The sequence below is a fragment of the Bos javanicus genome, chromosome 1 (genome assembly GCF_032452875.1).
Source record: "Bos javanicus breed banteng chromosome 1, ARS-OSU_banteng_1.0, whole genome shotgun sequence".
Lineage (NCBI taxonomy): Eukaryota > Metazoa > Chordata > Mammalia > Artiodactyla > Bovidae > Bos > Bos javanicus.
Window position 1 is genome coordinate 108,193,922 of NC_083868.1, and position 23,611 is coordinate 108,217,532.

The following is a 23,611-nucleotide window of genomic DNA, read 5'->3' on the forward strand; positions in this document are numbered from 1 at the left end:
GGTACCATGGAGAATTCTTAGTATTGCCATAGGATGGCGATGAACCTGGGGGGATAGCTAATTCAAACAGCCCCCAGAAGGGTGGGGAAGGAGCTGATACTGAAGGCACCGTGCTATCATGGGTGCCACATTTCATGTGCTCCATAAGACTGTCAAGCCAGCATTCTTAGCTTCATTTTTAAAGATGGGGAAATGGGCTCAGGATGATTAAGTAATTTTTGCAGATTCATAAAGCCAGGAAAAAGCAGAAAGAGGAATCAAATCCAGGTTTTCCAATGTGCAGAAATGTTTTCAACAGCATCTCAGATGGCCATGCACACTCTTCTTAGGCACTTCCAGTGTCTATCACCTCACTGCTTAACAAAAAAAGTGCTCTCTGTTGAGCAGGCTGAATCTTTACTAAATTCATTCTTTTTTCTGTGTCACCAGCTATTGCTCCATAAATTCTGCTCATTAATCCCTGTTCTGCTTTCTAAAACAAGAAAAACAATGTAGTTCCTCTTTTATAGGAAAATGTCTTCAAATGTTTAAGTATAGGTATTTATGTCCCCTCCGAGATCTTTTTTCTCCAAGCTACACATCCTCAACTCTTTGCAGTAGTTTTTACATGGTCCCAGAACCCTCACAATGTTAACCCTTTGATGCTCTTGGGGATGTCAATGTGCTTTGAAAATGTGGTACCCAGAGACAAATGTGACCCCCACAAGGACTTGACCATGGGGCTCCCTTTGAAGACAAAAGGAGAACGGAGCAGCAGATGAGATGGTTAGATATCAATAGCATCACTGACCCAATGGACATGAATTTGAGCAAAATCCAGGATATAGTGGAGGACAGAGGAGCCTGGTGTGCTATAGTCCGTGAGTCCATGAGGTCACAAAAAGACACGATATAACCACTGAATAACAGCAATGACATGGGGCTTACTGGTTACCAGCATGGGCTCTGGTGGCACTGAACCTGACTTTCATTCTCATCCTCACCACTCTCAGCTGAGTGTACTTAGACAAGTGCTGAAAGCTCTCTGGGTCTCTTTTCTTATGGGTAAAATGGAAATAATAATGTCTATATCAAAAGGCCATCATCAGAGTGTGCTGAGGAAACATCTGTAAGCATCCACTGGTACAAAGTACACTGTAAATGCTCAATTAATGATAGCTCATTTTTTTCTTCTTTTATCTTGACAATATATACCTACTACTCAGACTATTATGGTGATATTTTTAGAAGCCATATAAAATCATGGTCTTGTGTTAATGTCAGATAAAACCTCTAAGCATTCACTGACACAGAAGTCAGAATATGTCTTTCACAAGCTCTAATGGTACAATTTTCTTTAATATCTAAATAAAAGACTGTACTTTAATCTCTGTTCAATTTCGTCTCTTTCATTCTTGCTTTTAATTCCAGCTCAGTTTTGTGCCACTCTTCAGTATTATTTTGAATGCTCATTCTATCAGTCTTAATGTTACCCTTGTATTTTTACAAATTTTATGACCTCCTTCTCTACACATCCCTGATTAAAAGCCAAAGCCAGAGTAGGGCTAAGTTTCAAGCCCTCAGACATACCATCAGATACATCTCCAGGTATCATGTCTCTCTGTTAACCAGCACAGTCTGTGTACTGCAGCTCAAGTAGCCATAAGTCTGTTTCACTATATCTCAAATGAGCCACGTTTCTGGGTCCTGATCAAATAATATCCTAAGATGAATTTACTTAATTATTTTTGCCTTGTGAATAGTTTTGTTTTTTTTTTTTTTGATGCCAGCCTTTCAACTTTAGTATTTTAACTTACTTTTCAAGCAAATACTTTCCATCATTAACTTGTTTCAAGGGGTTCTGCAATCTTTTCAATTCTTCCTGTGAAAAAGAAAAAAAAAATGTCTTACCAGTTGACTCCATGTACTCATGGGTAATATTTCAGGAAAATTGTTACGCAAATTGAGATAATCACTGTTACGAGTTCTGGACTTTGCAATGGATGAGTGTTTCACATACAATTTTATCCTTGATCAAATTAAAATACAGTTCTTCCACTTACATTGTATGATTTTTTTTTAACCACTAAAGATAATGCCTCCTGTTATTTTTCCAGAGTGGCAATATGTTTATATAGATCCACCCACACACCTCCCAGATATACTCTTATCCACAGGGTTATGTTTGCTGGTTGCTGGGTGAGGGGCTCTAAGGAAAGTGGACTGGGTTTGACCATTTAGGAAACAGCGTCTCTTGTCTCTTGGTAACTCTTGGTTACCTCAGCCCCAGTGCTCACACACACACACACACACACACAAACACACGCACACACTCCTTCCCTGAATTTCAGGCATCCAGTCTCGGTAATCCCATTCCCTCAGCCACAGCGATTGCTTCAGGGATGCGACAGAAGTCAGCCCAGGTTCCTGGTGAGATTGCCTGTCTCCAGACTTGTTGTCAGTCACAGCAGGATTTAAGGAAGGCCCACAGACAGCTACAGTCCATAGGGTCACAAAGAGCCAGACATGACTGAAGAGCCTTAGCATGCAGGCATGCACGGAAGTCTGGACCTGGGAAGACCACAATTCCTTGAGATCAACCTGCTTGTCTCATCACCACAAGTGACTGAAATGCCAAGAGGAAGCCCCAGTCTGCACTAACTACTCATTCACCTCTGAAAGACCATCAGACTAGTCCCAACATGTTTCCAACCCATCAGCCATCTGAGTCTCCTCGGTTAACCATTTTCTTTAACTTGTTACTTGACTGTACAACCCCAAATTTGACCCGATCACCCAACTCTCCCCAGTCCCTCCAGTCTTTCCACTGAACCCTTTGCAACTCACAGTCCATCATTATTAAAATCCTCTATCTCCTCAGTTTTTTTGAACATTCCCTTAATTGTCCCACTCTAACTGAACCTTTGCTGTTCTGGGGACAGCTAAGTCTTTGCTGGAGCTAGAAGATCAAAGAACAGTTTCAAAAAGAGTTTTAGGATATAAAGGAGTCTGCTGATGACAAACCTGGCTGATCCTGAGCACCCTGTCTCCTCTGGAATCCTCTGGAGAGGTGGCCATTTCCTCCCCATGTGCCATATACAATACACTCTGGAGGAGGGATGGGGCTGTTTTTGCTCCTCCCTGCTGTTCCCAGATCCTCTTCATCCTATAAAACCTCACTCTTCTGGAAACACACCAGCAGCCTGTCCGAGGGCTCTGGTCTTTCTCATCTATCTTCTCTTCTCAGGAGGTCTTATCCAGTCCTCAGCTTTAAATTTATGCTTGCACCTGACCTCTCCTCTAAACGCCATCTGACACATCCACCTGCCTTCTTGGGAGTTCTGTGTGCCTGGCTGACAGGCATCTCAAGTTCAAACCAAAGTCTTGATTTCACTGCCTAGACTTTCCCACCCAAACCTCCTGCTTCACCACTTTTTCCTCATTTTAACAAATAACATCAATATTTACCTAGATATGCAACGATATGACTCCTAAAACCTAGAATTCAGCCTCTACTCCTTCCTTCCTTTTTCAATCCACGGTCAATCAATCAGCTGATTATGTTGGTCCCAAGTTCAAAATATATCCAGAAATTGACCACTACTCCTCAGTCTGCTCTAAGGCAACTGTGAGAGTCTCCTATCTCCCTGCTTCCCAAGTTAGCCCACTTCATTCGCTTCTCCTTATATCAACCAGCACGACCATTGAGTATTTGGGTTTGCTTTTTTAAATGACTGAAAAGCACACATCATAAGTGTACAGCACAACGAGTTTTGACAAATGCATACATTGGTAGAATTACCACCCTAAATGAAATACAGAACATTTACTTCACTCCTGAAGGTTTCTTTGTGTCCCTGTTCAATCAATTCCCCTCTCCCAAAGGCATTTCTGTTCTGATTTTTATCACCATAATTAATTTTTAAATTAATTTTTATGGGAGCATAGGTGCTCACCATAGGTTAATTTTTCCTGGACTAGAATTTCACATATATTTGTCTATTCTTCATATCTGGCTTAATTCCCTCAGCATCATATTGATAAATAGGCAGCTATATATGGTGAATGGCTATGAAGATAGAGATGACTTAAGGGTAGACAGAGAGAGACACAGCATCCTTTTCACTCTTACACATTTTATTTTCAAGGTAAAACTTACCCTTCAACCCTATAGACTCTAGTTTCTAGACTCTAGTTCCTAAGAGTAAGTCTCTACCTCTACTTTCTCACTGTCAGTCACTCAGTTTTATCCGACTCATTGTGACCCCATGGAATGTAGCCTGACAGACTCCTCTGTCCACAAAATTGTCCAGGCAAAAATAATGGAGTGGGTTGCCATTTCCTACTCTGGGGGATCTTCCTGACTCAGGGATCAAAGCCATGGCTCCCGCAACTCCTGCATTGGCAGGCAGATTCTTTACCCCTAGCGCCACCTAGGAAGCCCCCTCTATTCTCTATTTTCTCCCAACCCTCCACTCCTCCCAACTAATCCTTCAGCATATCCCACCCCACCTCTAGCAACCAGAGCAATAAATCCAGGTCATAGAAAAGGTCAGGCTTAAAGCCACTTTTATACAGAGAGGAAATAGGTTGGATAAGGATTCTTAGTTCTTGAAAACCAGAGGTGGATTTTTAGGCCATGAACTTTTCCTTGTTTCCCACCTGTTTTAGGATAAGGAAAGAAACTGAGTTGTGGTGGTTCTGGCACTTTCTTCTCTTGCATGTGCCTGTGGGTTTCTTTTCTTTTTCCCTGGGCATCTGTGGGGCAGGAAGGAACAGGTTTCTGCACTTGGGGCCAGCCACTCTCTTTCCTTTGGTTTTTTCATTGCAGGGAGCTTTGGGGAGGGAGAAGGAAGGCTTTGGTACAGCACTTTATTCAATCTGACTGTCCACGTTCTAGGAAATCATATTAAACATAAGGTCAATGACTAACAAGAGCTTTCTGAACAGCTGCTCTGCTGACAATTTGGAGGATTGATTTCATCATTTGGTTATTTAAGCTAACTATACAAAAACACTTCAGTTCAATTGGCCTGCAAGTTCCACACCGTATCCTCGTTTTCTGGGAGATAGACAAAGAAACTGGCTTATTCCATGGATCTTTGCTCGGAGTTTCACTCTGACAGTTTTCCATCGATTTACCATTAAAAATATATACATGTTGGTCTCTCCCACCCCTGGTTTCTCTCACTAGTCTTCCTTGCCTCAGTTGCACATCCAAGCATGCCGTTTCCTACTAGAAACCAGCATGGCTCCCAGGTGCTTTCAGATGGATTCCAGCATCTCAGCCAGAGCTGGTTTGTCTTACCAGGGAGGGCCCTGCCTCATGCCCTCCCTCTCCAAGTCTGGTCCTGTGAAACTTCACCCAACCCTGAACTCACATGCTCTCTTACACTGGGGGACACTGGGGCCCCAACTCTTCTATTGGCCCACTCTCATTCTTCCTTCAGGAAGCCCCCCCACTTTCCCCTCCTCCATAGAGCCTTCCCTAACTCAACAAGACGATCCGGTACCTCACCCTGCCTCCTCAGCATCCTGGGGTGATGGTGATACCTGGTTTAGCCTTACCTCGTTACCTGACCCACCCCACCACTGGGCTTTTCAAAATCAGGGGTGGTGATTTATTCATCTTGAGGTTCCTACTCCCCAGATGATGCATTTAGGTTGTGCCTACTGAATATATGCTGAATAAATGAATTGAGCTGAATGAAATGAAAAGAAAACTTAGTGGCTTAGTGTTCCCTCCAAATCTCAAGATGTTGTATGTCCTCCGGTGATTTTTCCCTGCCTCTCCACCTCTTTTGTTTGTTTTTTTAATCGTTCTTTAGCTTTCTTTTTTATTTAACATCATACCTTTTCTAACTTTACTTGGGTATACCTGACAGTTACAAATTGTATATATTTAAGGTACGTACTTGATATATGTATACACTGTAAAAAAAAGATCACAATGAAGCTAATTAACATATTTATCACCTCCTAGCCCTGCCAATTTCTTTCTTTTTTTTTTGTTTTTTTTTTGGTGGTGGTGAGCATACCTAAGATCTGCCCTATTAGCACATTTCAGATTTACACTGAAGTATTGTTAAGTACAGTACACTGCTGTGCATTAGATCTTCAGAGTCTACTTGTCTTGCATAACTGCACATGAGACCTTGACCAGCATCTTCGCATTTACACACTTATGCATCATCTCTATTCTCTTCTATGCTCTGGGAGGCTCAAAATTAGACTTTATCATGCAGGTCCCTTGGCTCTGTGGCTTTGAATAGGCTTTGAGCAGTGGGAGGCACTGGCAGGAGATTAGAAGGGAACAGAAGAGAGAAGCTGAAGTACTTCTCCTCTGTGCTTCCTTCTTTTACTGCCTTCAGTACAGGCTGGAGTCACTGCAGGCCATAGCGCCTGTGGGGTGGTGGCCTCTCTCACGCGGTCATTCTTGTCACATTCCCATAACTGCTCCATCTTCTTGCCCCTCTGAAACATTTCTTTCCCTCTCTTCCCTCCTTCCCCTTCCTTCTTCTGGCCCTTCCAGCTGTTGATAGCCCCAGATGCTTCACCATTCCCTGTGGTTCTCCCTGCATCCTGCCCATATCTATAGTCACTCAGTTCAGCTCTTCAAATCACCCTTCTTCTCCCTGGACTCTGGCTCACATGTCTCAAGGATGCTAAGATTGCTTTTGTTTGCCCTATCCATGTAATTCCTTTCCCATTAATATAATCCAACAAGTTTAATTAACATTAATTAATCACATTCATTAACATAAGAACATGTCTGTTTGATGGCTGATCCCTATTAGAGAAGTTGTCCTAACTCAAGGGCCCAGCTCAGCTTTATGACTCAGTTTGACTCACCAGATCAGGGGACAATTTCTACCATGCTCAATTTAATGTCTGTCTTTTTGACATGTGGGCTAAGCCCCTCAACAAGTGCAAGTTGAGCTATTCAAGTACAACCTGGACATAGAGCATTACATATTCCTTAATATCATTTCTCCAAATGAAATCTGTGTTATAAGGGGCTGTGAGTGTAGGCTGCCCTAAGGGGGAATAATTGACTGACTACTTGCCAAACAAAGCCCATGCTTCCCACTGGCATCAGAGTCCTTCTGAGGTCACTTTGGTGTGAAATGCTAGACTGGATGATGGATTCTGGATTTTGTTCTTTTGTGTCTGGCTTCCCTTTCCCACCTTAATCCTGTAGGTTTTCTCCTGTCACAATCAGGAGAATATAGCTAAGAGGTTAGACAAATGCATCTCTGTGGCCACTTGGTCAGCCCCTTAACCTGACCAATAACAAAACACTCTACTTGTTTTTTCCTGTCTGTGCCACTTTTACTGTATAAACAAGCAGGGAATGTTCTTCGGACAAGTTTAAAATCAGGAATTCACTCAAAACTGCTTTCTCTCTAAAGTGCACTTGTGTCTAAGCGGCAACCTTTTAACTTTTCTGAATTATGCCCTTGCTGTTTTATTCTCAGCATATCCCAGAGCATTTAAGGTAACTTAAAACCCACAGCAACAATCTACAATTTACTTCATTGTGTAGCTATGGGTGACAAAACCAGTACCACTTCCATACATCATTTTTGAGTTGGGAATAATTTCATATTAACCTAAGGGTAGCTATTTAACAAAAGTTAAATGCCAAAATTACTTCTGACTATTCAATCATTCAATTAAACACCACCAGTCTTCCTCAATCCCCTCCACCACCCGCCCATTGCCCTTTTTTTAATGGAAGTGTAATAAGGGCACTAAAAAAGGGGTTACTAATGTTTGCATAATTTGGAAAAGTAGAAGACATAAAATCTATACTAATTTTAGCTCTGCATCATTAAACATGAAATATTGATTATTACTCTTTGCCACAGAATTTATGAAGCTAGTCGCTAGGCTGCTGTATCCACATAAAGTGAGTCTGAGGCTCTGCCCTCGGACCTCAGTGGCTGTAAATGATGCTCCTTGGTGACAGCTGGGAGGCTGGCATTCTGATCCACAGCCTTAAGAGATACATTTCCCAGATTAGACCAGGAATGACCCAGCTGCACAGCCCAACTTCAGAAAATTAAATTGGAGGGAGTCCAAACCTCTGTTGAAATAACTGTGTGAATTACAATGCTTCCATGGGTCTTGTTATAATGTAAATGTGCTTTACAATTTACTGCACTTCCCTCCTACCCCTGCTGTGAATATGAGCATTAACAGTCATCTCATATATTTAAAGGCAAAAAGGCATCAAAAATAAAAATGCAAGATTCATGTTTTCTCCCTTTGGAAAGCAGAGGCTAAACTCCTTTCTTTTTTTCTTTGGTTTGTGTGTGTGTGTGCGTGTGTGCAAAAAGCACATACATTTTGTTAATGTATTATGCATTAATGTTTTTTATGGCTGACAGACCTGTAAATTTTACACAGGGAGGTTACCTTGCAGCTGAATGTGAATTTCTTTGGGAGGAAAAAAATGGCTAATAGGACATCAACAGCTCATTTAAAAGATTCATTCAGGTAAGCTATGGGCACATGAGACATATATGAGGTAGCAGACTTTGAAAGAGATTTGATTTGCCTGTTTCTAGCACTTTAAGAACATTCTGAATGTCCAATGAGATGCATCGGGGGCTATGGTTTTATGGTGACAATCACTTAGTGAGGTGATCCTGGTTTCACTATGCAAGGTCTCAGTAGCATGATTATTCATCACCTCATACGTAGTGAAACCTACAGACTTAAGAACATACAATATGATGCTAGGCATCATTGTGATAGCTCATTCTTTAATCTTGTTTGACCAACCAGGCTCTCATTATAGGCATTAGGACATAAAAGCCTTTGACTGCCAATGCTGAGCATGCCAAACACCTGAGCTCATTTGAACAGATGCCAAAGAGAAACACCTTAAGTAAAAATCCAGTTATAACTGTTTCAATCATTGGTCACCTTGAATCTGATATGATATCAGCTCCTAAGATTCTCCTGGAGTGATGGATGGGAGGGTACACCTATAACTAGATCACCCAAGTCAACCCTGTGCCCTAACCTGAATAAGCATCTATAACTCCATCCACTTTCACTATTCGGCGCCAGTGGATCCAGGATTGTCAGACAGGGTAGCCAGCCCAAAGCCATGTGGAAAAGCATCCTCTAGGCTTAAATGTCCCGCATGACCTTTTCCTAAGATTGTCCATGATGTTCTCAAGGACTTTTGCTAGTTTTTAGGATCACCAGCATTTTAAAGTTACCATGAAGGAATGAAGCCCCAGCTCATTACAAAAAATCTAACCACTTCGACTAAATCTAGGATATGAAGAATTAAAACACTATTAGTAGTAATCTTGGAGAAGGCAATGGCACCCCACTCCAGTACTCTTGCCTGGAAAATCCCGTGGACGGCTGAGCCTGGTAGGCTGCAGTCCATGGGGTCTCGAAGAGTCGGACATGACTGCTCGACTTCACTTTCACTTTTCACTTTCATGCATTGGAGAAGGAAATGGCAACCCACTCCAGTGTTCTTGCCTGGAGAATCCCAGGGACAGAGGGGCCTGGTAGGAGGCCGTCTATGGGGTCGCACAGAGTCAGACACGACTGAAGCGACTTAGCAGCAGCAGCAGCAGTAGTAATCTTAAACTGGTTACTCTACTCAACCAATCCAGGCTTCGTGGATGGCTCCTGCAATGCAGGAGACACAGGAGATGCAGGTTTGAATTCCCACTTGGGAAGATTCCCTGGAATAGGAAGTGGAAACCCACTCTTGTATTCTTGCCTGGAAAATCCCATGGACAGAGGAGCCTGGAGGGCTACAGCCCATAGGGTTGCAAGAGTTGGACAGGACTGACTGTGCATGTTCCTGTTCACTCTGCTGCTGCTGCTGCTAAGTCGCTTCAGTCGTGTCCGATTCTGTGCGATCCCATAGACGGCAGCCCACCAGGCTCCCCCATCCCTGGGATTCTCCAGGCAAGAAAACTGGAGTGGGTTGCCATTTCCTTCTCCAATGCATGAAAGCGAAAAGTGAAAGTGAAGTCGCTCAGTCGTGTCCAACTCTTAGTGACCCCATGGACTGCAGCCTTCCAGGCTCCTCCGTCCATGGGATTTTCCAGGCAAGAGTACTGGAGTGGGTTGCCATTGCTTTCTCCACCTGTTCACTCTACTCAAAGTTAATTCAGCTTAATTTCAGCAGGACAACCATGAAGACTCAACTGAGGCTGAAATACTAAGTTACAATCACTAGGGTGTAGATATTTTTGCATCTTACGTATTTCTGTATTTTGAGGGGGAAAAAAATCTAAATACCATGATTCAAGCAGAAAATTCAAATGCACATAAGCACACAAGCCAGCAAATAAACTCCTCTGAGAATGCAGACAGAATAGCAAAGGTGGATGAGTGAATCCACACACACCAAGTCCAGGTTTCCTGTGCCAAAGGACAAAAAGAAAGTGCAGGTATACAGAACAACATGTGACTCCTGAAGCAAGATTCTGGAATGCATTTCATTGTAGTGCAGCAAATGCTGTCCAGATTAGATTTTTGGGTTAGTCCAATCAGAAAATGAGTTTGGGTTGCTTAGGTACTCATCAAGTGATATTGTGGAAAAGCAACCCAAGTGCCTGCTGGGAAGAGCTCTCCTAACACAACTGCAGCACCTCAGACCTGTTCACCCCTCCCTCTGTTCTCTCCACTCCCAATGTATGCAGGACCTTTCCTGACTCTCACCAGGAACGGGTTGCACTGGGTTGCCTAAATGCTTTTCTTTAAGTACATTTCTAATAATTTAACACTCCTGCTCATAAACCCTCAGTTCAGTTCAGTTCAGTCGCTCAGTCGTATCCGACTCTTGGCGACCCCATGAATCACAGCAGGCCAGGCCTCCCTGTCCATCACCAACTCCCAGAGTTCACCCAGACTCACGTCCATCGAGTCAGTGATGCCATCCAGCCGTCTCATCCTCTGTCGTCCCCTTCTACTTTTGCCCCCAATCCCTCCCAGCATCAGAGTCTCTTCCAATGAGTCAACGCTTCACATGAGATGGCCAAAGTACTGGAGTTTCAGCTTCAGCATCATTCCTTCCAAAGAAATCCCAGGGCTGATCTCCTTCAGAATGGACTGGTTGGATCTCCTTGCAGTCCAAGGGACTCTCAAGAGTCTTCTCCAACACCACAGTTCAAAAGCATCAATTCTTTGGCACTCAGCCTTCTTCACAGTCCAACTCTCACATCCATACATGACCACAGGAAAAACCATAGCCTTGACTAGACAGACCTTTGTTGGCAAAGTAATGTCTCTGCTTTTCAATATACTATCTAGGTTGTTCGTAACTTTCCTTCCAAGGAGTAAGCATCTTTTAATTTCATGGCTGCAGTCACCATCTGTAGTGAATTTGGAGCCCAAGAAAATAAAGCCTGACACTCTTTTCACTGTTTCCCAATCTATTTCCCATGAAGTGATGGGACCAGATGCCATGATCTTCATTTTCTGAATGTTGAGCTTTAAGCCAACTTTTTCACTCTCCACTTTCACTTTCATCAAGAGGCTTTTGAGTTCCTCTTCACTTTCTGCCATAAGGGTGGTATCATCTGCATATCTGAGGTTATTGATATTTCTCCTAGCAATCTTGATTCCAGCTTGTGTTTCTTCCAGTCCAGCATTTCTTATGATGTACTCTGCATATAAGTTAAATAAGCAGGGTGATAATATACAGCCTTGACGTACTCCTTTTCCTATTTGGAACCAGTCTGTTGTTCCATGTCCAGTTCTAACTGTTGCTTCCTGACCTGCATACAGGTTTCTCAAGAGGCAGGTCAGGTGGTCTGGTATTCCCAACTCTTTCAGAATTCTCCACAGTTTATTGTGATCCACACAGTCAAAGGCTTTGGCATAGTCAATAAAGCAGAAATAGATGTTTTTCTGGAACTCTCTTGCTTTTTCGATGATCCAGTGAATGTTGGCAATTTGATCTCTGGTTCCTCTGCCTTTTCTAAAACCAGCTTGAACATCAGGAAGTTCACAGTTCACCTATTGCTGAAGCCTGGCTTGGAGAATTTTGAGCATTACTTTATTAGCATGTGAGATGAGTGCAATTGTGTGGTAGTTTGAGCATTCTTTGGCATTGCCTTTCTTTGGGATTGGAATGAAAACTGACCTTTTCCAGTCCTGTGGCCACTGCTGAGTTTTGCCAGCCTAAACAAAAATCATCTTCAGGATTAAAACTAACTGTTAATTTCCTAACCCCAGCATCTCTCCTTCAATCCCTTCTGAAATCCTTTCAGTTCAGTTCAGTTCAGTCGCTCAGTCATGTCCGACTCTTTGTGACCCTATGAGTTGCAGCATGCCAGGCCTCCCTGTCCATCACCAACTCCCGGAGTTCACCCAAACTTTTGTCCATTGAGTCAGTGATGCCATCCAACCATCTCATCCTCTGTTATCCTCTTCTCCTCCTGCCCCAAATCCCTCCCAGCATCAGAGTCTTTTCCAATGAGTCAACTCTTTGCATGAGGTGGACAAAGTACTGGAGTTTCAGCTTTAGCATCATTCCTTCCAAAGAACACCCAGGACTGATCTCCTTTAGAATGGACTGGTTGGATCTCCTTTCAGTCCAAGGGACTCTCAAGAGTCTTCTCCAACACCACAGTTCAAAAGCAGCAGTTCATCGGTGCTCAGCTTTCTTCACAATCCAACTCTCACATCCATACATGACCACAGGAAAAACCATAGCCTTGACTAGACGGACCTTTGTTGGCAAAGTAATGTCTCTGCTTTTGAATAAGCTATCTAACCCTTATGGCAGAAAGTGAAGAGGAACTCAAAAGCCTCTTGATGAAAGTGAAAGAGGAGAGTGAAAATGTTGGCTTAAACTCAACATTCAGAAAACGAAGATCATGGCATCTGGTCCCATCACTTCATGGGAAATACATGGGGAAACAGTGGAAACAGTGTGAGACTTTATTTTGGGGGCTCCAAAATCACTGTAGATGGTGACTGCAGCCATGAAATTAAAAGACACTTACTCCTTGGAAGGAAAGTTATGACTAACCTAGATAGCATATTGAAAAGCAGAGACATTACTTTGCCAACAAAGGTCCATCTAGTCAAGGCTATGAAATCCTTTCAAGTTCATTGCAAATGCCATTTTGTATATTTTAGTATTTCCTTCCACAGCTAATTGCATGTCATTACTTTGAACTACTGTTATTACTACTAACATTTATTGAATTTTACCAGGTGCCAAGCACTTTGCATAAATTATCTTTTGAAAATTATGACTTCAGCCCCATAAAAATAGCAAAAGATGTGATTATTATTCCCATTACCTGGATAAGAAAACAGACTCTGAGAGATTAAGGAACTTGACCAAGGTCTTACAGGAGAAATGGCATGTCAACCCAAGCAGTCTGATTCCAGATTCTTTCCTTTTCACTCTTTCCCCATGAATGACATGGACAATGTGAGCAGCAGCAGTCTCTCACCAGTGGTGCTTGTAAAGCAGAAGTCATACAGGTCTCCAAAGTACTCAGACTTCTTACTTGAGCCAGACATGTCATCTACCCACTGTGTGACCTTAGACAACTGACTCACACCTCTCACCTCACTTCTGTCATTTGTAAAATGATGACAACCTCTAGTACAAAGTGTTTTGTGATGATCAACTAAAATGACATATTTTAAAGTGTTTTGTGTACAACAAAGTGCTGGCCACTCATAAAGAAATTCTTTAAGTGCCTGTGTTCCTAAGGACAGCAATGACATCTCTCTTGTCATTCCTGTGGTGCCATCTCTCTCAGTTCTAGTTGTGAGCTCTTGGGCTGGGTGGCCCCCTAGTTTCATCATCTTTAAAATGAGGACACTAATTGTACCAAATTCCAAGGATTGCTGTGAGGTGTGATGATTCAAAATTCATGTAAGTCATTCAGCCTTGCACTAGGCACAGAGTAGGTGCTCAGTATGTTTGTTATTTTCATGGTTTTTATTAGTATACTTCTGTAGCCCCTTCAAACATGGGTCTATACCTCGACACCTTCCCCGGGCCCGCACTAAACCCATTGTCCATTAGTCACCCTATTCTGCCAAATAGACTTCCTAATTGTGTCTAGAGCACACCTTCTCTGTTTCCACTGTCCCTGGTTGAGGATTTATCAACTGCCAGATGGAGCAACCTAAATGCTAACCTCATCCTTGGGTCAGTCCCCTGTTTGAAACCTTTCTTGCCTCCCTTCACCGATAGGAAGAGCTTAAGCCGCTGGGCCTGGAAGGACTGCATATGAGGTTTTGTGTGACCTGCCCCATCTGTCCCTCCAACTCCTTTCCCTGATCATCTGACCTCCCTATCCCACTTAATCCTCTTAGAACATCAACAAGTCATTAAAACTCAAATGTAAGATCAAGTGCTCAAAAACTTAAGAAGAGTCAGTCCACACATGAGTTGAAATAAAACAATGATAGAGATATTTTTAAAAGTAGAAGCAAAAGAGTAATAATGCACTATAGTATATATTTTATCATCAAATACTACAACATCACCTCAATTATCTGGAGTGTGGGCTCTTGGAAAACTCCATACTACACTGGAACATGTCTCCTGGGTACTAGGTCCTCTGAATTCCTCACACAGTCCCGAAACCCACCCATATTACCTATGGAGTCTTCATTTTGGCAATGTTACACTTAAATGGCAAGCACTATATTACAACTCCTGTTTTTATGTGGATTCTACACTAAAAAATGCAAGTAACATTTTCTTGCAAGGGACAGCTCCCAGGAAAATGTAAACTTTTGCTTTATGATATTTCTTTTGTATAATGTTAGACATGGAATAATTTTAGATCAAGAGTTTCTTTGAGTTGAGTAAAATGAAGGAAACCCTGTTACATGTTTTTAAGGAAAACATGCACACAGATACGTGTGTGGGTGTGTTCCCCTCTCCAATGTGTTTTCTAAATCTTGGCTCACTTACATAACCTGTTTATGTTTATGTGTGGTGTGGTGGGCGTTGTGTGTCGATTTTCAATTAGCCTGGCTGCAGGCTCCTCAGAGGTGTAGTGTTTTGAGCTTTCTGTCATTGTGCTGTTTCTCTTCAAGGCCAGTTTGTTGTAGTGTTTTGGTAGGATTCTCATAAATGGTGGTCTATAAAATATGGCATTTTTTCTAATAAAAAATTCAATTCACACACACACACAAAATAGAGTTTTCTTTAGAAAACAATCCTTGTAAATCAACTATACTCATAAATTTTTTAAAAGAAAACAATTCTTCAGCAAATTTATTGTGTTTTCTAACTTGCAGCAAACAAAAAAATTCCAAAAAATGAGATTATCAGAAGTTGTGAGCTGAGATGTTCTCAGACTAAATGTGGGAGGAAGAAACAGAAAAACTAGAAAGTGGATCCTGATCTATATTTTCACTGAACACATAAAGGAAAATTCTTACTGCCTGGAATGTTGCCTTTTCTTGAAAACTTCCTGCAAGTTCTCCCCTTTTGAAGCAATTTTAATTTGCTGAAACCTTGTATGTGTTTACTCTGGGTATAGCCCTTATGTTGCTCATATACTTTGTATTTTATTTTCCTTAATATAACCTAAATGTTTAAGGGTAAAATTTATTTTTTTTCATTAAGTGTAAGTATCTTTCAAGCTTGCAAACCCTACTTCTGAATCTGGCAAACTAGGGTGTGCCAGCAACAGGCCAGGGGAACTAGGACCCCGAGATTAGGACACATTTTCCCAGGGCATCGCTTCACCCCAAGGATAACAAATGCATGGTTTTAAAATGAAGTTCAAGGTTTACATCAATTTTAAAGTAAAAACAGAAGGCCTAAAATCAGGTTTAGGTTTCCTTATGGCAGCTTCTTCTCATAACCCCTAATAATAATATGTGCTCAGTTGCTAATTCATATCTAACTCTTTGCGACCCCATGGACTGTAGCCCATCAGGTTCCTCTGTCCATGGGATTTCCCAGGCAAGAATACTGAAGTGGGTTATATACATGCTCACTATTTTATGCTTTTGATATTTCTGAGAATTTGATAAGCACTACCCTAGTCAGGAAGGAAAGTGACTATCATGTATTTTTAAAACTAAGATTTCTGAGCAGTTTGCAATAGTATGATTTCTATCAACACTGAATAAAAAAAAGAAACATTCTGTACTTGTAAGGGTAACACTGTTCTTTTCATTGCCATGGGACTATATTTCTATAGAAAGGCTATTTCTAGTTCTATTGTGGCACTCATTGGAGAGGGAAGTGGAATCCATGTATGCCTGTACATATGAGATCAAATGAAGTAGATATTACTGTACTTATGGAAGGGAAAACTCACTCCTACAACTGACTGCCCATCAGACCCAGTGAATACTGAGCTTTCTACGCCTGGATTATGATCTCAAGGGTACATCAATATGATAAATCTAGCGCCCAGCATAATTCTGGGACTCAGCAATAACTTGACTGCTAAGAGGAATATTTAATAAACAGTCATTAAATGAAGAAAGAGACACTTAGGGGTTAATGGAGGCCGCAACACAGAAACCATGAAACTGAAAACAGATAGAGGAAGAACGTGAAGAAGAGGCTCCACAAGTCAGCAGCTGTCCTTTCATCATTTTTTCATGGTTTCACTCATGATTTAATGAAAATATAATCCTACATGTTCGGCACTGTGCTAGGCATGAGGAAACAATGGAGCCCAGGGAAAAGACAAGCAGACACAGCCGTCCACCTGCCACTTGAAAGGTCCAAAAATATCCAGAGGGGGAAAGGTGAGTTTTAAGTAGCCAAGGAGTTGTCTTAAGATTATTTTTACTCAAAAACTGGTTTAAATATTTTGACACTCAGAACAGAATGCAGATCAGTCAAATAAGGCTGACTCTTGTGTGTGCGACAATAGAGCCTGAACATGATATCCTAAGAGGGCCAAGAAAAGGAGGTGAGTGGGCCCATGTGCTCGTGGTGGAGCACTTGCTCCTACCAGCTGACTAGAATGGTGTGCCTGCGTGCAGTGTGCAAAGGTGTTGGAAATGGCACCAAAGTTCTAGGGCGCATATCAGGGGCTCATTCCGTAAGCATGACATGTCTTCAGGGAGGCAGAGATGAGGCAGGCAGGCAGACAAGAGAACAGAAGACAGTGTGTCCGAATCTGCTTTGTCACACGATCAGCCATGACATCATCACAAACAAGAATGCCTAGTTAATCCTTGCACGTTATAACCTATTAATAATTGAGTATCATATACATCTAGTAACACAAAAGGCAGATCATACTGAATAATAATGCTTCCTTCTATAGATTATCCATTCTAAATTAAGTGTTAATTTTCTTGAACAGAGAAACCCATGCTGAACGGCAAATAAACAGGACATCACTTTTCAAAAACCAAAGAAATTCCCAATGAGATGACTTTATCCTGCTTATACGTGAAAATTCCTCATTACATTTCATGATTTTAGTGATTGCCCAGATCGCTTCATAACAAGTAGCTGAACAACTTGATAAGAAGTAATATATTCTGAACTGAGGTATGTTGGAATTGATGTTTCCTTCAACAGCTATAGCAGAATGTTCAGAAAGAACACCAACATCCTGAAGAGGATATTAAACTTCAGCTGATCTGTCTTTTATTAAAATTACTATTACATCTTTTAGACATGCAATCTCTATGTACTCAAGATATAGTGACATTGTTATCTAAAAACCAAGTGGGAATACATGGGGGCAAAAATGAGTGGTTATCTAAAGGTGGAAGATGAAGAAGAAAAGAAAAGAGAGAATAAGAAATTATTGGAACAAAAAAATAAAGAGACAAATAAGAAGAAAATAAAAATAAATTATTGGAACACAATAGGGAATGGAGTCTGAATTACTAAACCCATGAATGATATTAACTTTCCTGAGCAGCTCCCTGAAGCTCCCAGCCCCAGCCTGGTGACTAGACTGCTCATTTCTTGTCTCTCTCTTCATGTTAAATTGCCTTACTATCATTTATCCCTCCCTATTCAATATGAAATAGTCACTCTCAATATCTGTAAAATCTTCAAATTGACGATTTCATTCTGAATTCTCCAATGATTTCATGCACACCTGCTCTGTAACTTCCGTGTCCCCACCAATAACACAAAGCTCTTCTGAAAACGCAATCCTTCTTTGACAAAAAATTTACATCATAGTCTTCAGGTAAATGTTTCTCCTTTGCTGTATGAAAATCTGGCAGAATCTTCTCTGAAGAATGCTCTCAGCCACAATCTTCAAGAAAAACTTGATGCACACAATAGGCTTCATCCATCTAGCATCTGTTTATTTTTTTTTCTAATTTTATTTTATTTTTAAACTTTACATAATTGTATTAGTTTTGCCAAATATCAAAATGAATCTGCCACAGGTATACATGTGTTCCCCATCCTGAACCCTCCTCCCTCCTCCCTCCCCATACCATCCCTCTGGGTCGTCCCAGTGCACTAGCCCCAAGCATCCAGTATCGTGCATCAAACCTAGACTGGCAACTCGTTTCTTACATGATATTTTACATGTTTCAATGCCATTCTCCCAAATCTTCCCACCCTCTCGCTCTCCCACAGAGTCCGTAAGACTGTTCTATACATCAGTGTCTCTTTTGCTGTCTTGTACACCGGGTTATTGTTACCATCTTTCTAAATTCCATATATATGTGTTAGTATACTGTATTTATGTTTTTCCTTCTGGCTTACTTCACTCTGTATAATAGGCTCCAGTTTCATCCACCTCATTAGAACTGATTCAAATGTATTCTTTTTAATGGCTGAGTAATACTCCATTGTGTATATGTAGCACAGCTTTCTTATCCATTCAGCTGCTGATGGACATCTAGGTTGCTTCCATGTCCTGGCTATTATAAACAGTGCTGCGATGAACATTGGGGTACACGTGTCTCTTTCCTTCTGGTTTCCTCAGTGTGTATGCCCAGCAGTGGGATTGCTGGATCATAAGGCAGTTCTATTTCCAGTTTTTTAAGGAATCTCCACACTGTTCTCCATAGTGGCTGTACTAGTTTGCATTCCCACCAACAGTGTAAGAGGGTTCCCTTTTCTCCACACCCTCTCCAGCATTTATTATTTGTAGACTTTTGGATCGCAGCCATTCTGACTGGTGTGAAATGGTACCTCATAGTGGTTTTGATTTGCATTTCTCTGATAATGAGTGATGTTGAGCATCTTTTCATGTGTTTGTTAGCCATCTGTATGTCTTCTTTGGAGAAATGTCTATTTAGTTCTTTGGCCCATTTTTTGATTGTGTCGTTTATTTTTCTGGAGTTGAGCTGTAGAAGTTGCTTGTATATTTTTGAGATTAGTTGTTTGTCAGTTGCTTCATTTGCTATTATTTTCTCCCATTCTGAAGGCTGTCTTTTCACCTTGCTAATAGTTTCCTTTGATGTGCAGAAGCTTTTAAGGTTAATTAGGTCCCATTTGTTTATTTTTGCTTTTATTTCCAATATTCTGGGAGGTGGGTCATAGAGGATCCTGCTGTGATGTATGTCGGAGAGTGTTTTGCCTATGTTCTCCTCTAGGAGTTTTATAGTTTCTGGTCTTACGTTGAGATCTTTAATCCATTTTGAGTTTATTTTTGTGTATGGTGTTAGAAAGTGTTCTAGTTTCATTCTTTTACAAGTGGTTGACCAGATTTCCCAGCACCACTTGTTAAAGAGATTGTCTTTAATCCATTGTATATTCTTGCCTCCTTTGTCAAAGATAAGGTGTCCATATATGTGTGTGGATTTATCTCTGGGCTTTCTATTTTGTTCCATTGATCTATATTTCTGTCTTTGTGCCAGTACCATACTGTCTTGATAACTGTGGCTTTGTAGTAGAGCCTGAAGTCAGGCAGGTTGATTCCTCCAGTTCCATTCTTCTTTCTCAAGATCGCTTTGGCTATTCGAGGTTTTTTGTATTTCCATACAAATTGTGAAATTATTTGTTCTAGCTCTGTGAAGAATACTGTTGGTAGCTTGATAGGGATTGCGTTGAATCTATAAATTGCTTTGGGTAGTATACTCATTTTCACTATATTGATTCTTCCAATCCATGAACATGGTATATTTCTCCATCTATTAGTGTCCTCTTTGATTTCTTTCACCAGTGTTTTATAGTTTTCTATATATAGGTCTTTAGTTTCTTTAGGTAGATATATTCCTAAGTATTTTATTCTTTCCGTTGCAATGGTGAATGGAATTGTTTCCTTAATTTCTCTTTCTGTTTTCTCATTATTAGTGTATAGGAATGCAAGGGATTTCTGTGTGTTGATTTTATATCCTGCAACTTTACTATGTTCATTGATTATTTCTAGTAATTTTCTGGTGGAATCTTTAGGGTTTTCTATGTAGAGGATCATGTCATCTGCAAATAGTGAGAGTTTTACTTCTTCTTTTCCAATTTGGATTCCTTTTATTTCTTTTTCTGCTCTGATTGCTGTGGCCAAAACTTCCAAAACTATGTTGAATAGTAATGGTGAAAGTGGGCACCCTTGTCTTGTTCCTGACTTTAGAGGAAATGCTTTCAGTTTTTCACCATTGAGGATAATGTTTGCTGTGGGTTTGTCATATATAGCTTTTCTTATGTTGAGGTATGTTCCTTCTATTCCTGCTTTCTGGAGAGTTTTTATCATAAATGGATGTTGAATTTTGTCAAAGGCTTTCTCTGCATCTATTGAGATAATCATATGGTTTTTATTTTTCAATTTGTTAATGTGGTGTATTACATTGATTGATTTGTGGATATTGAACAATCCTTGCATCCCTGGGATAAAGCCCACTTGATCATGGTGTATGATCTTTTTAATGTGTTGTTGGATTCTGATTGCTAGAATTTTGTTAAGGATTTTTGCATCTATGTTCATCAGTGATATTGGCCTGTAGTTTTCTTTTTTTGTGGGATCTTTTTCAGGTTTTGGTATTAGGGTGATGGTGGCCTCATAGAATGAGTTTGGAAGTTTACCTTCCTCTGCAATTTTCTGGAAGAGTTTGAGCAGGATAGGTGTTAGCTCTTCTCTAAATTTTTGGTAGAATTCAGCTGTGAAGCCGTCTGGACTGGGGCTTTTGTTTGCTGGAAGATTTTTGATTACAGTTTCAATTTCCGTGCTTGTGATGGGTCTGTTAAGATTTTCTATTTCTTCCTGGTCCAGTTTTGGAAAGTTGTACTTTTCTAAGAATTTGTCCATTTCTTCCACGTTGTCCATTTTATTGGCATATAATTGTTGATAGTAGTCTCTTATGATCCTTTGTATTTCTGTGTTGTCTGTTGTGATCTCTCCATTTTCGTTTCTAATTTTGTTGATCTGATTTTTCTCCCTTTGTTTCTTGATGAGTCTGGCTAATGGTTTGTCAATTTTATTTATCCTTTCAAAGAACCAGCTTTTGGTTTTGTTGATTTTTGCTATGGTCTCTTTTGTTTCTTTTGCATTTATTTCTGCTCTAATTTTTAAGATTTCTTTCCTTCTACTGACCCTGGGGTTCTTCATTTCTTTCTTTTCTAGTTGCTTTAGGTGTAGAGTTAGGTTATTTATTTGACTTTTTTCTTGTTTCTTGAGGTGTGCCTGTATTGCTATGAACTTTCCCCTTAGGACTGCTTTTACTGTGTCCCACAGGTTTTGGGTTGTTGTGTTTTCATTTTCATTCATTTCTATGCAAATTTTGATTTCTTTTTTGATTTCTTCTGTGTTTGTTGGTTATTCAGCAGCGTGTTGTTCAGCCTCCATATGTTGGAATTTTTAATAGTTTTTCTCCTGTAATTGAGATCTAATCTTACTGCATTGTGGTCAGAAAAAATGCTTGGAATGATTTCTATTTTTTTGAATTTACCAAGGCTAGCTTTATGGCCCAGGATGTGATCTATCCTGGAGAAGGTTCCATGTGTGCTTAAGAAAAAGGTGAAATTCATTGTTTTGGGATGAAATGTCCTATGGATATCAATTAGGTCTAAAGGGTCTATTGTATCTTTTAAAGTTTGTGTTTCCTTGTTAATTTTCTGTTTAGTTGATCTATCCATAGGTGTAAGTGGGGTATTAAAGTCTCCCACTATTATTGTGTTATTGTTAATTTCTCCTTTCATACTTGTTAGCATTTGTCTTACGTACTGTGGTGCTCCCGTGTTGGGTGCATATATATTTATAATTGTTATATCTTCTTCTTGGATTGATCCTTTGATCATTATGTAGTGACCTTCTTTGTCTCTTTTCACAGCCTTTGTTTTAAAGTCTATTTTATCTGATATGAGTATTGCTACTCCTGCTTTCTTTTGGTCCCTATTTGCATGGAAAATCTTTTTCCAGCCTTTCACTTTCAGTCTGTATGTGTCCCCTGTTTTGAGGTGGGTCTCTTGTAGACAACATATGTAGGGGTCTTGTTTTTGTATCCATTCAGCCAGTCTTTGTCTTTTGGTTGGGGCATTCAACCCATTTACGTTTAAGGTAATTATTGATAAGTATGATCCCGTTGCCATTTGCTTTATTGTTTTGGGTTCAAATTTATACACCGTTTTTGTGTTTCCTGTCTAGAGAATATCCTTTAGTATTTGTTGGAGAGCTGGTTTGGTGGTGCAGAATTCTCTCAGCTTTTGCTTGTCTGAAAAGCTTTTGATTTCTCCTTCATACTTGAAGAAGATCCTTGCTGGGTACAATAATCTGGGCTGTAGGTTATTTTCTTTCATCATTTTAAGTATGTCTTGCCATTCTCTCCTGGCTTGAAGAGTTTCTATTGAAAGATCAGCTGTTATCCTTATGGGAATTCCCTTGTGTGTTATTTGTTGTTTTTCCCTTGCTGCTTTTAATATTTCTTCTTTGTGTTTGGTCTTTGTTAATTTGATTAATATGTGTCTTGGGGTGTTTCTCCTTGGGTTTATCCTGTTTGGGACTCTCTGGGTTTCTTGGACTTGGGTGATTATTTCCTTCCCCATTTTAGGGAAGTTTTCCACTATTATCTCCTCAAGTATTTTCTCATGGTCTTTCTTTTTGTCTTCTTCTTCTGGAACCCCTATGATTCGAATGTTGTAGCATTTAATATTGTCCTGGAGGTCTCTGAGATTGTCCTCATTTCTTTTAATTCGTTTTTCTTTTATCCTCTCTGATTCATTTATTTCTACCATTCTATCTTCTAATTCACTAATCCTATCTTCTGCCTCTGTTATTCTACTATTTGTTGCCTCCAGAGTGTTTTTAATTTCATTTATTGCATTATTCATTATATATTGACTCTTTTTAATTTCTTCTAGGTCCTTGTTAAACCTTTCTTGCAACTTCTCAATCCCTGTCTCCAGGCTATTTATCTGTGATTCCATTTTAGTTTCAAGATTTTGGATCAATTTCACTATCATTATTCGGAATTCTTTATCAGGTAGATTCCCTATCTCTTCCTCTTTTGTTTGGTTTGGTGGGCATTTATCCTGTTCCTTTATCTGCTGAGAATTCCTCTGTCTCTTCATCTTTTTTAAATTGCTGAGTTTGGGGTGTCCTTTCTGTATTCTGGCAGTTTGTGGAGTTCTCTTTATTGTGGCGTTTCCTCACTGTGTGTGGGTTTGTACAGGTGGCTTGTCAAGGTTTCCTGGTTAGGGAAGCTTGTGTCGGTGTTCTGGTGGGTGGAGCTGTATTTCTTCTCTCTGGAGTGCAATGAAATGTCCAGTAATGAGTTA

General features: G+C 40.4%; 1 protein-coding gene across 1 annotated transcript in view; it reads right to left on the reverse strand.

Annotated features, from left to right (window-relative positions):
- The window catches only part of IQCJ (IQ motif containing J), a 252,176-nt gene that overhangs the window by 60,712 nt on the left and 167,853 nt on the right, over window positions 1-23,611 (reverse strand). The window contains exon 2 of the mRNA XM_061425798.1: window positions 1,797-1,861. Within this exon, the coding sequence (XP_061281782.1) occupies window positions 1,797-1,861 (65 nt within the window). The remainder of the gene's footprint in view (window positions 1-1,796; window positions 1,862-23,611) is intronic.